Raw genomic sequence first — 13,963 nt, 5'->3', positions numbered from 1 at the left:
AATGAGGAGCTGATGCCAGGGGCTTAAGTGGAGAGCAAATGTTTTGAGAATGATGAGGGCAATGAATATATAAATGTGCTTTACACAATTGATGCATGTATGGATTGTGATAAGAGTTGTATGAGCCCCCAATAAAATGATTAAGAAAAAATAGAACTATACGAGTTCCATATAATTCTAGTTCATAAGGCCCTCCAGTATGTCTAAGTAGTATGGGAACATGGAGGGTGTGTGATGCTAACAAGCTTGGAGCAGTTAAGTAGGAGATCGAAAGAGATAAAGCTATCAGTTAATGGCCCATCATCATGAGGTGTAGATTTTTATGACCTGAACAAGCTTCAGAACCTGTCAGTATTTTTGATGGTGGGTAGTATAGCATAGAGGTTAACAGGACAGATTTTGTACCTAGATAATGGGATTCTAATTTCTGCCTGTTTCATGTCATACAGTACAAGTGGCTAAGAAGATGTGATTCTCATTAGTATTGTGACTAAAGGCAAGTTCTCCTCTACTCCTGATCTGAATTATAAAATTCACTTAGAAAACTGTGAGAATCGAATGAGTTAATACAAGGGTAGGCAAAAAAGTATTGCTACTAGGGTTCCCGTTCAAACGTATGCAGGCTTAGTCCAAGCAAAGCATGTTTAAACCTGTCTGTGTGATCAGTACACGGCTGTAAACAAATTCTCTCAATCTACAATAGTCTGATTCTCAGTAGAGTGGCTTCTAAAAACTTCAGTGAAAACATGGTTTTCAGAGGGGATCTGCTGGTCCAGATAAAGTCCAGGAAGACAGATGAACTCAGAAGGTTATGGCAACTGTTTTATGGGATTAAAGAGGTAAATTTGGTACATTTTCTTGAAGAACAGAGTAATTTATTAGGAAAAACAACTATATTATGTGAATATAATATGATACTTTTCTTGAAAATAATGATGGTAACATATGTACAAATGTATTTGATACAATTGATGTAGGGATTGTTATAAGAACTGTAAAAGCCTCCAATAAGGTGATTTATTAAAAAATATTATACTTTTTCATGTATAATATTAAAACCTGATAATAGTAGACTTTCAAATCCTCCCTCCTTTTTTGTGCTATTGCTGCCATATATCTTATGTTTAAGTATGCTATAAATTCCAAAATACAGCTACTAATTTTGTTTTAGACAGCCAATTTATTTTAGTATGTCTGGGGGGAAAAAGACCAAATTATTTCATATTAAACTTCATTTTAACTACTTCCTGAGATCTTCATTGCTTGTACTGAAGGTCTTCTGGTAATACATTCTCTCTTCTTAATTAAAAACAATTCCCTGGCTATAATATTTTATAATTAAATAACAAGAGATTGCCTTTCTCCCCAGGACTTGAAAGATGCTAATCAATTGTGTTACAGAGTTTTTGAAAAACATTTTTTTGTGATTTGGGTGAAAATTTACAAGTAAATTGTTTTCCATTTAGCAATTCACACATAACTATAATATAATAGTTTGATTTGTGGTATTGGCTACAATCCACACAAGTTAACAACACCCTTTCTCACTTCCTCTCTGTGTTACCCATATCCATAGGCTTCCTAACCCTTTCTGACTTTTGAGCTTTATCTCTGGGCAAATGTTGCCCTTCTCTCCTCATATGGTTGATTGTTCTAATGAGTGCCACACCTCTTAATTCAATACCAATTTAAGTACAATTAGTTCTGTGACATGGCCCTGCTTGATGCTTGCTCTCAGGAAGGGATCACTGAAGATATGGGTGCTATAGCAAAGTGTGATGAAGAAGTTAGATGGTGCCTGGCTATGAGAAAGAACAGTGGTTGGGTTTTTTGTTTTGTTTTGTTTTTTAACATTTTATTAGGGGCTCATACAACTGTTATCCCAATCCATACACACATCAATTGTGTAAAGCGCATTTGTACATCGTTTCTCAAAACATTTTCTCTCCATTTAAACCCCCGACATTAGGTCCTCATTTTTCCCCTCCCTCCCCGCTCCCCCCTCCCTCATGAGCCCTTGATAGTTTATAAATGGGTATTTTGTCATATCTTGCCCTGAACAGTGGTTGGGGTCTTACAGGCTTATTTTCAAACAAGGAGCCATCTAAGTGAGGCATCAATTAAGTTTACATGGAAGAAGCACACCAGATTGTGTGATTCAAGGATTTTAAAAAATATAATCCAAATCTAAAGGAGGGAATAGCATCAGAGCTTAAATTGTGAACACATGGTTTACAGAAGACCCTGGATGACAGTGGAAGCCCAAAATCCATTTGCAGGGTCCACGCATGCATTAAGCCTCCAGTGAATTCCCTCTGATCGCAGTTGAGTAGCCTTGCTAACATGTATAATGCAGTGGAAAGTGGATTGTTGCAGATGCAGTTAGGTTAGAATTTAGCACTCTATCATTTGATCTCTTTTCTGATTCATTTAAATATGTTATAATTTTTAATATTTTTGCCTTCTTTTTGATTGAGGTTTTTGTCTGTTTCACTTTGTTATTCTTGTTAGTCTTTTTTTCTATGTATGAAATTCAGGATAGGTAGATCTATAGAGACAGTAACTGAATTCATGGTTACTTGGGAATATGGCTAGGGAGGTTGGGGGAAAACGGGGAGCTAATAACAATGAGTCCAAGAACGAAAAAAATGTTCTATTACTGATTGTGGTAGTGATTGTATTACAACTCTTCTCAGTGTGATCGAGGTATTGAATTGTATCATGTATAAATATGCCAATAAAACTGCTGGAAAAAGAAAAATCAATAATCAGAATAGAATACAAATACCAACAATAAGAAATAAAGGAGGAATGCCGCTCACTGGTGTTACTGTGTATCTAAGAAGCCTGTCTGTTGTTTGGCTGAGAGTTGAACTCACAACCAGGGGCTTGGTTTCAGGCTGGAAGAGTGACAGAAGACCACTAGCCTCTCTCAGAGCAGCAAGCCTGTTCTTTTCTTTCCCCCTAATAATTTTGAGTCTTGTTCCACATTTTTCTCCCATAATTTTGGAGAAGTCTACTGGACTCTGTGTCTTTGTATTTCTGTATGTAGTCTTGGGTCCTCTCCACAGCTCTATTCCATTTGACTGCCTTCAAGATTTGTTCTTTATCTTTGATTTTTAAGTTTGCACCACAGGATTATGGATTGATGAGGGCTATATTTATCCTGCTTGATAATCCCTATGCTTTTTGGATTTGTGGTTTAATATCTTCTATTTTTCTTATTTTTTAATTCTTTTAAAAAATCATTTTATTGGGGGCTCGTACAACTCTTATCACAATCCATTCATACATCCATTGTGCCAAGCACATGTGTACATTTGTTGCCCTCATCATTCTCAAAACATTTGCTTTCTATTTGAGCCCTTGGTATCAGCTCCTCATTTTTTTCCCTCTTTCCCCGTATTTTTAATTCTTGACTATTATTTCTTCTTTCTCTTTCTCTCTTTCTCCTCCTATTACTACTACTACTACTATTGATACACCTGGAATTCCAATGACCTATATAGGTCAAGTCATTTGAAAGTATCCCACAACTTTCTTTTCTGTTTGTATTTATTTCAGTTTGGGTGTTTCTATTGACATATCAAGTTCACTGAATATTTCTTTAGCGGTATTGATTCTACTGATGAACCCATTGACTATTAATCACAGTTATTTCTATCTCTTTGTCTGATAGTTACAATGTCTCTGCAGTACCACTCAACTTGGTACTATTTATTGCTTTATCTCCTGAGAGTGGGTTGTTTATCCTTACTTTTTTGTTTGTCTCATGATTTTTTACCTGGAGGATCAGATCATGTCTCGGTACAGAAGAGTCCCTATGGAAGATGGCAGGGGGACTTGCTGGAATCTCTGGAGCAGCATGCCATTGATCTACATAAGCCACTAAAGCACCAGTCTTTGCACAGTGACAGCACCAAGATGGGGAAGATCATTGTGCACATGGGGCAGGGGCAGGACCATGTTCTCAAGTGCTGTTTGGTCAACTGAGCAGCTTTGGGGCTGTAAGCAGTGAATTGGGCAGAACACGAACATCCTCTGTCATGCGTGGTAACTCCTCAAGATGGGGAGACGTTTGCACAAATGTTAGAAGAAAATCTGGATGGTCTTAGCCACTTACGCATTGTTATGTGTGAAGCAAACGAGGAGCAGGGCAGAGTCTTGACTGGAGTTGGTTAATGGAATGGCTTGACCACTGTTCACTGTCCTAAACCTATGGACGTTGTCTCTGAATGTGTTTGAATTCATTTTTACCCTGTAAAACTATTCTTCAGACACCAGTCAATGGAAGAAACAGCTGCGATCAGATGCTACCCATGGTTTTGCAAGTGCAATGTTTTGATTATAAGTAATTTTCAGCTCTGAAGAGATTACATTTCAAAAAAAGCAAGCCAATGGACTTGCTTAAGTAACTATAATTGTTTCAGAACATCATCGTGATCCTAATTGTCTTCATGTTTGGTATAAACATTACTTTTTTTTTAATTAAAGAAACTAATTTATGTTATGAACAGCAATGTATTAAGTGCAATGGAAAGCATTTTGAAGGTGATAAGGCTATTTTGTAAAAAATATTTAAATACGTAACTTTGAAAAAATAATTCTGGGGTTGTTTTGGGTACCCCCTCATATTATATTATAGTTGTTAATATGATATCCAGTTTTATATTATATTAGAGCTGAAATATAGTGTGTGCTCATAGTTACTTTGAAACCAATATTAGATCTAGAGTTAGCTCTTAGTATTTAATGGAGCAAATACATTACTATTTCACATTTTTAGATTTTAATGGTTGTATTCAATTTTTATGTATTTTATAGTATCTATATAAAAATTAATATTCTCAGAAGCCATCAATTCAGAACATCAAACTCAATGTTACTGAGTCAATTCCAACTCTCAGTGACAATTAGAACTGCACCTTTGGTTTCCTGAGACTTTAAATCCTTATGAGGACAAACAGCCTCATCTTTATCCTGTGAAGTGGCTGGTGGGTTTGAACAGCTAACCTTGTAATTAGCATTTCACTTTGTAGTCCACTATGCCATCAAATCTCCATCAGGTAATGAAAATGGTATTCATTTTAAAAAGAAAGAAAGAAAAAGGTTTGATTGTTTCTTATAGGGAACAATTTTTCTTGAAAATTCTGCTCTAAGATTTCCCTGTGGTACTCATCACTTGCTGTGAATGGATCTGAATTTCTGGTAAACTTGGACTCCCTCTGCATTCTAGGTTTTGCTGAAGTTGGAGGGATGGAAGGCTTGAAGGAGAAGTACTTCTTAGCCCTGGCTAGCAACCGGACTGAAAATAGCAGCTGTGGACTGCCTCGAGAAGATGCCTTCCATATTTTCCGAGACCCAGTAACCTCTGATCTTCCATGGCCTGGAATCTTGTTTGGAATGTCCACCCCTTCCCTCTGGTACTGGTGCACGGATCAGGTACAAGCCATCCACCTAACGAAGCAAATGTATCCAGGAAGCTTCTCGCCTTGGTCTGGCTGAAATCAATGCTTTTTCTTCTCATTTGCATTTTCCCATACTTCTTGACCCACTCCTTCCTTCCTAAGGCTCTCTCTGCTATTTTACCCCTTGCTACTGCTCATGCCGCACCCAAAGTTGATATCTGCAAAGGGAAAAGCTTAATCCATGCTGCTTATGCCTGGAGGGATCTAGTACACAAAAAGCAAGACACATTTTCAGTGGAGGTTAAGAAAGACACTAGATACCATTGGTCCAACAAACGCTTGTTGGGAACTTAGAAATCATGAATGAACAAAGCAAACAGTGCCCTCTGACCTTGTGGACCTTCTAGTGATCATAGACAGAAAGTAAACCCCAGAGACAGTAAGCAATTGCATTACATGGGATGTTAAAAGGTGATAAGTTGTGTGTGTATGTGTGTAGAGAGAGAATTTATGATACTTATGCACATACTATACATGCACAAATATAGAGAGAACATATTATATACACATACTGTATATATGCATATAATATATATGCACTCGCAGAACAAACAAACGCACTGCCATCGAGTCAAAGCTGACTCATAGTTACCCCCTGTGGGTTTCTGAGACTTAACTGTTTCCTAGATTAGAAAACCCAGTCTTTCTCCTGGGAAGCTGATGGTGGTTTCAAACTGTTGACCTTGTGGATAGTAGCCCAACACTCATAACTACTATATCATCAAGGCTCCTCATGTATGCACTATATGTGTATATGTGAGAGAGAGAGATTGGCAGGGTGAGAATAAGATTTAAAATACAATGGTATATTACTTATTTATAACAGAAATTTCATAAATGATGGTTTTAACAATCAAATTTATTTTCTCACAGTTTAGGAGGCTAGAAATGGAAGTCCCAGGTGCAGGCTCTAGGGCAGCCATTTTCAACCTGTGGGTCTCGACCCCTTTGGGGTTGAACCACCCTTTCATAGGGTTGCCCAATTCATAACAGTAGCATTTTATTGGAGCTCATACAACTCTTATCACAATCCATACATACGTCAATTGTATAAAGCAAGGGCAATGTAACAGTGAGGAATTACTGAAACCCAAATGAAGGCTGAACATGACAGTGGGACACGAGGAAAGTAAAAGGAAATAGAGGAAGGAGCCAGGAGGCAAAGGGCACTTATAGAGGTCTAAATACAGGCATGTGCAAATGCAAATATATTTTTATGTGACGATGGAGAAATAGATCTATGTGCATATATTTATAGGTTTAGTATTAAGGTAGCAGATAGGCATTGGGTCTCTACTCAAGTACTCCCTCGACGCAAGAACACTTTGTTCTGTTAAACTGGCGTTCCTTGATGCTCGCCTCCCGACACGATCAATATGTTACTGCTCTTGGCCCAGTTCACCAGCTTGCACTTAACATTTTTACGAATACAAGTCGTCTTCCACCTATGAGGGGCTGCCATTCTGAGGACTCATCATACATCAGTTCTGACAAGAGTCGAATACCTCTTTTTCGTTCTTTTTGCTTTGTTACCGCTTTTTTATTATGAGTATCTTTATAAATACAATCTTTGAACATCTGAGAATGATATCAGCAAATGACCCACTGCAACACTCTATGTAATACATATTACTAACACTAAGGTATGTGCTCTCGAAAGTGTGCTTGAGAGAGTGTGAGCACACACACACACACACACACACACACACACGCTGGTCCTGAGGGTCTTCTTCATAATGCGAATATATCATAAACTGGAGACTACCTGTAATTACTAAAGGTGAAGCATTGGGCTGCTGGCCACAAAGTGGGTGGAAGCAAGGAGGCTATTTGCCTCTGTAAAGATGTATAGTCTCAGAAATCCTAAGGAGCAGTTAGTTCTTCTCTGTTCTATCGGGTCTCTACAAGTTAGGGTCCACTCCACAGCAGTGCCTGGTGGATTTGCCTCGAAGCCTTAGTAGCAGGGTTCACATGTTAACTTCTTAAAGACCTCTTGTCCTCCAGCCCACATTTCTTAAGAACCTGAAGACTTCAGGCTTGGTTCATGGTGGTGCTGCTGAGCCGGAGTCTGCGTGAAGAGGGTGCTGGTTCCCTGTGCTGACGGTGCCAAGGAAAGATCTCTGCCAAACAGTTATTGATGCCACAGGATGTACTAGTCCCTGACCTAAGCATCTTTTATTTTGATTCATTTTCTATCTATCCATTCATTCTCATAGCATTCGTGGGAGATATTTTCCAAGACTTGGGCCTGCTATTTTCTGATAGGGTGACACTCTCCTTGGCTGTGTGTTTTTCAAACAGCACGCCTCTCTTAAAACGTAGCTGCTTCTTACATTCCTAGTAGGAGACACCACTTTCTAGTCATAAAAACTAGCCTGCTCTTCACTCGCTCTTTCAGAGCGACAGGTCAAAAAGGCTCCATTCTCCACAAAACTATACATTCCTTCAGTCTGCTTCCAAAGAGGAGTGCTATTTTGGCTCCGTTATCTAGGGCAGCCACAAGAGAAATATTACAAGTGAGTGTCTTTAACGCGGAGAAATGGATGTTTTCCGAGGTTAGGTGGCCATAAGTGTACATTCAGGCTTCTGGCTCTGGAGAACGGTGTTCTCTCGGGGGCGGCTCTGCAGAGTTCCTTAGCTTATGTTTCCTGGTTCCTTGCAGATCTCCAAGTGCCTTGGCATCCACCTTCCCCCCACCTTGGCAGGCTAGTGTGCTTGTTTAACCTCTTTCTTATCTCACAAGAGTTTGACTCAAGACAGCCCATTCCTGAATGGGATTAGAGGCGCAAGCATACAGGCTAGGACAACATACGCATATGTACTTCGCCGAGTGGAGCGGACCATCGGTTTTACCTTGAACAATTTGTGCACATTTTGCTTCATCTCATTCGTTGTCATCCCCTCAATGTATCATCATTTATCCCACTACTTACCTGTGTTTCCTGTTTCCTATTTCCCTTTGTCCTAACCTATTGAAGTTTGTCCTTAGGTGAGTGCCTCCCTTCTGATCTCAAATGGCTGTTGATGCTAATGTGTGCACGTTTCTGTACTGTTATTGTTTCCCTAGATCTGTCTATTGTTTGGCTGAAAATTGAGCCGCAGGAGTGAGTTCAGTGCCAGACCGAAGGGTGACTAAGGGCCGTAGTCTTGGGGATTCCACCAGTCTCTATGCAACCAGTAAGCTGATCTCTTTTATGATTTTGAGTTTTGTGCTGTGCTTTTAGCTTCCTCTATCCAGGATCTTCTCATGTGATCCCTTTCGTTTCCGGTCATAGTGATGGCTGGGCACCATCAAACTTTTCTGGGCTCAGGGTTATGAAAACTGGCTGGTGCGATCCATTAGCCCATTGGATAGCTGGTTTTCATGTGTTGTTCAGTTTCATCGCTCTGCTTTCCTCTGGGTGGAGATCATTCGCTGTATCTTGAATGGTTTCTCACGAGGTTTTAAGACCTGACTCACTATCATCACAGTAAATGTAGAATATCGTCTTTGTGAGCTATGTTATGTCCATTGATCTTGGTGTTCCCCAAGAACCTCCAAAGCCAGCATTTCATTCCCTCAAGGTATTTGGCTATGTCTAAAATGTTTTCATAATTGCTCTCTGTATGCTCCACCACGCTCACGGATACATGTTCAGCAAAAATAAACACACATGTATACATATTCTCTGTCAAACTTCCACTCTCCCTCCCACACCTGTTCACTCTGTGAGTCTATCCATACAGCTACTCAAAACTCACTGTTATCGCAGGATTGTGTATCCAACAGTATTTACATCCGTTGCCTTTAATTCTTGTATACCATCTAGTGTCTTCCCCTGAATCCATCATGTTGTTGTGGTTACAGATTTCCCTCTCATTGTATGTTACCTTTCACTTCACCCAAAGTTAACACTTGTTCATGCTCTAAGCAGTTATTTCCACCCGTTTCCTCTTCTACACTTGGTTGGTCAAATAATGCTTATTTTAGTGTAAAAGCCTTTTCTTGACTTTTTACAATAGTTGCTGTTGTTAAGTGCCGACTGGTTCTGACTCATAGCAACCCTCTGTACAACAGAAATAAGCATCACCCAGTCCTGGGCCATCCCCACAATTGTTTCGATGCTTGAGCTAATTGTTATAGCCATGGTGTCAATCCAGCCCCCTTTGAGGGTCTTCCTCTCTTTCGCTGTCCCTCTACCAAGCATGATGTCCTTCTCCAAGGACTGGTCTCTCCTGACAACATGTCCAAAGTATGTAAGACAAAGTCTCTCCATCCTTGCCTCGTAGGAGCACTCTGGCTGTATTTCTTCCAACACAGGTTAGGTTGTCCTTTTAGCAGTCCATGGTACTTTCAATAGTCTTCTCCAGCACCTCCACCATATTACACCATGATCACAAGAGCACTGCCCTCCCAATAGTGATCTCATCAATAGTTTCCTTTTGTAATTCACTACTTTCAGTTTAAAATCTTCTGTTCTGTTCTGAAATCAAGAGGATCCCTGGTGGTGTGGTGGTTTCACCTTGGGCTTCTCAACAAGTCACCAGTTTGAAACCACAAGTGGCTCCTTGGCAGAAAGATGAGGCTTTCTATTCCTGCAAAGAGTCACATTCTCAGAAACCCAGAGGGACAGTTCTATCCTGTCCTATCGGGTTGCTAGAAGTCGGCATTTACTTGATGGCAGTGAGTTACTCTCCTGAGATCTACATTATAAATTGAAATTCTGGTTCCCTATTTTCATTTTGTAGGCTTGTTTTACTTCTATATCTAGATAGACTTCTCAGTGCATCATGTATGTTAATCTCAGGTTGTTGCCTACCTCTGAAGGTTCTCTATCAAAAGAACTCCTGTTAGGACTTTTTGTAAGGTTGGTTCTGTTTCCCCAAATTTCATTAGTTTCTGTTTAATCTGCAAATGCCTTAATTTCATCGTCATATTTGAAAGACTAATTTGTTGGGTATAATAACTGAAATTGTCTGTCGTCTTGGAGAGATTGTGGTGTTGTCTTTGTATTTAATTGATGATGGTATGTTGGTGTAATCTTAGGCACTCACCAGCTGGTGGGCGTGATAACAAATGTGCGTATGTGTGCAGTTCTTTATTCACTGTGCAGCACGGCTGACGGCAGGCTTGGCTTATGTTAGGCACTGTCTAGCCCTGATCGAGGGATACAGGAGAGGGTAGTAGCCCTTGCCCAGCTGGTGTGGCTGCAGCAGGTATGGGTGTGGCTGGGCCATATGGGTATGGTGGCTGTGGCCTGTCAAATGGGATAAGACAAGTACAACCACAGCAAACAACAAAAAGAAAATCATTTTAAACAAACAAACTGAAAACAAAGCAAGTAAAACACCAGCAAGCAAATTAGTTTCCTGACTAAGAAAATGAACAAAACAAAAACAAGGGAAGAAGGGCAAAAAGAGATACAATAAGCACAACTAGGGAGTGGGAAGGAAAAATGATAAGCAAATGAGAATCGTAAATGAAAACTAAGAGAAAATAAAAACGAAGAATAATGGAAGGAAAGGGGGAAAAGGGAAGGAAGGAAAGTAGAGAAATAAAAGCTAAAAATCAAAAGGAGAGAACTGGAGGAGTGGCAGAACCCAGAGAAGAAGAAGCTGTGGAAAACAGAGAACTTGATATGGGTCAACACCCTTAGCCAGTCTAGGCGTGCACAGGCTGTAGTAGGAGGGGGAGTGTTAGATGAAGACTTAGATGAAGTTCCTGCCGGGTCCTTAGCTGAAGTTGTTGTTTGGGGTCAGGGATGGATCCAGACGTAGTTCATGCAGACTCAGAGGGGGGGCTCAGGTCAGAGTGCTTGTTCCCGGAACCCTCATCTCATTCTTGTTGATGTAGTGAAGGCTCTTTTTTGTTTTTACATAATACATTTTTAAATTTTGTTTTTACATGATGTTAAACATAAAGAGTTCTTTTTAATATATATTTTCAATTCGTTTAACTAGGAGACTGGAAGCATTATTCTAAGTATTCTAAATGTATTGCTTCAGTTAATTGTCAAAACCTCCACAGTGCTATCTCCATTATATAGAGGAGGAAACTAGAGTAAAGTACAGTCACTTGCCCAAGGTCACACGGCCAGGAAGTGGAGATTTGAAGCCAAGCTGTCTGTCTCCACAGCCCACACTGTAAACTTGACCTCAAACAAGTTGAGGGTCTCCTTCTAGGTCGTGATGACACTGTCTAGTTTTGCTTTGCTCTGGAAGAACTTTAGTATCATGGAGACGTTCCCAACACAATAGCAGAGATTCAGTCATAATTTCTCAGCTATTTTCATAGTGAATGCTTCCTAGCAGATGATGTAGGGGTTATTGTTTGAAGTGTCATTGAGTCAGTTCTGACTCGTAGCAAACCTCTGTACAAGACAACAAAAGACTGCCCATCCGCATCTTTGTTGTTATTTTTGAGCTGTTTGCTACAGCCACTGTGTCAGTCTATCTTGCCCAGGGCCTTGCTCTTTGTCAGTGCCCCTCTACTTTACCAAGCATGAAGTCCTTCTCCAGAGACAGTCTCTCCTGACAATATGGCCCAAGTAAGGAGCATTCTGGTTGTACTTCTTTCAAGACAGATTTGTTGATTCTTGTTCTGCAGTTCATGGTACTTTCAATAATCTTGACTGCGCCATAATTCAAATGCATCGATTCCTCATCTGTCTTCCTTAGTCAATGCCCAGCTTTCCCATGCCAATGAGGAATGGAAAATATCACGCTTGGGTCAGGCACACCTTACTTAGTCCTCAAAGTACCATCCTTGATGTTCAACACTTTCACAAGGTCTTCTGCAGCAGATTTACTCAATGTGATGCATCATTTGATCTCTTGGCTGCCGCTTCTATGAGCGTTGATTGTGGACCCAAGTAAGACAAAATCCTTGACAACTTCAACCTTTTCTTGGTCCAGTTGTGATGATTTGGGTTTTCTTTACATTGAGTTACAATCCACACTGAAGACTGAAATCCTTGATTTTCATCAACTAGCGCTTCATGTTCTCCTTACTTTCAGCAAGCAAGGTTGTCTCATTTGATATGTAGGCTAATAAGCCTTCCTCCAATCCTGATGCCATAATGTTCTTCATATAATCCAGCTTCTCTGATTATTTGCTCAGCATAGAGATTCAATAAATATGGTGAATGGATCCAACCCCCCTCCTGACCTCTGCACATGCACACTTCCTAATTGTAAGCCAGGCAGTATTTCTTTATTGTATTTGCATAACTGTCTCTTGATCCATGTACAGGTTCTGCAGGAGCACAATGAAATGTTCTGGGATTTCTATTCTTCTCAAGTTATCCAGAATTTGTTATGGCCCACACAGTCAAATGCCTTGGCATAGTCAATAAAACACAAGTACACATCTTTATGGTATTCTCTGCTTTGATCCATTTGACATTAGCAATGATATCCCTTGTTCCATGTTCTTTTCTGAAGCTGGCCTGACCCTCTGACACCTCCCTGTCAATGGACTGCTGTAACCATTGTTGGATGATCTTCAGTAAAATTTTACTTGCACGTGATATCAATGATACTCTTCTATAAGTTGAGCATTCTTTTGGGTCACCTTTCTTTTTAATGGGTATATAAATCTCTTCCAGTCAGCTAGCCAAGTAGCTGTTTTCCCAATTTCCTGGCATAGACGAGTGAGTACTTCCAGTACTTCATTAGCTTGTTGAAACATTTCATTTGGTATTTCATCAATTCCTGGAGCCTTGTTTTTGACTAATGCTTTCAGTGCATATTGGACTTCTTTCTTTGATATCATTGGTTCTTGATCATATGCTACCTCCTGAAATTGTGGAATGTTGACTAGTTCTTTTGGGTACAGTGACTCTGTGTATTCTTTCCATCTTCTTTTGATACTTCCTGCATCATTCAATATTTTGTCCATACAATCTTTCTATACTGCAACTTGAGGCCTCAATTTTTTTCTTTAATACTTTCCATTTAAGCTATGTTGCGTATGTTCTCCTTTTTGGTCTTCTAACCCTAGGTCTTTGCACACTTCATTATATTATTTTACTCTGTCTTCTTGAGCTGTCCTTTGACATTTTCTCTTCAGCTCTTTGACAACATCATTTCTTCCATTTGCCTTAGCTACTCGGCGCTTAAGAGCAATTTTAAGAGTCTCTTCTGACATCTACTTAGGTTTTTTCCTTCTTTCTTGTCTTTTAAGTAACGTTTTGCTTTCTTCATGAGTAATGTTCTTGATGTCCTCCCACAGCCCATCAGGTCTTCTGTCATTAGTGTTCAACGCATCAAATCTGTTCTTGAGAAGTTCTCAAAATTCAGGTGGCCTCGTCCCAAGGTCATATATTGGCTCTTAAGGACTTGTTTTAATTTTCTTCAGCTTGAACTTGAACTTTCATATGAGTAATTGGTGGTTTGTTCCACAGCTAGCTCCTGGCCCTGCAGTTGCTGTTGATATTGAGTTAGACCATTGTCTCTTCCCACAGATGTAGTCAATTAGATTTCTGTGTATCTTATCTGGGGATGTCCCTGTGTAT

The 13,963-nt window shown here is 39.8% G+C and overlaps 1 protein-coding gene across 1 annotated transcript in view; it reads left to right on the top strand.

Annotated features, from left to right (window-relative positions):
* The window catches only part of SLC5A11 (solute carrier family 5 member 11), an 85,590-nt gene that overhangs the window by 38,659 nt on the left and 32,968 nt on the right, over positions 1–13,963 (top strand). The window contains exon 9 of the mRNA XM_004705708.4: positions 5,237–5,442. Within this exon, the coding sequence (XP_004705765.1) occupies positions 5,237–5,442 (206 nt within the window). The remainder of the gene's footprint in view (positions 1–5,236; positions 5,443–13,963) is intronic.

The sequence above is a fragment of the Echinops telfairi genome, unplaced genomic scaffold, assembly GCF_000313985.2.
Source record: "Echinops telfairi isolate 266 unplaced genomic scaffold, ASM31398v2 ScPeMD7_5;HRSCAF=22, whole genome shotgun sequence".
Classification (NCBI taxonomy): Eukaryota; Metazoa; Chordata; class Mammalia; order Afrosoricida; family Tenrecidae; genus Echinops; species Echinops telfairi.
The sequence above is the reverse complement of the archived record's forward strand: the minus strand, read 5'-3'. Positions and strand labels throughout refer to the sequence as shown.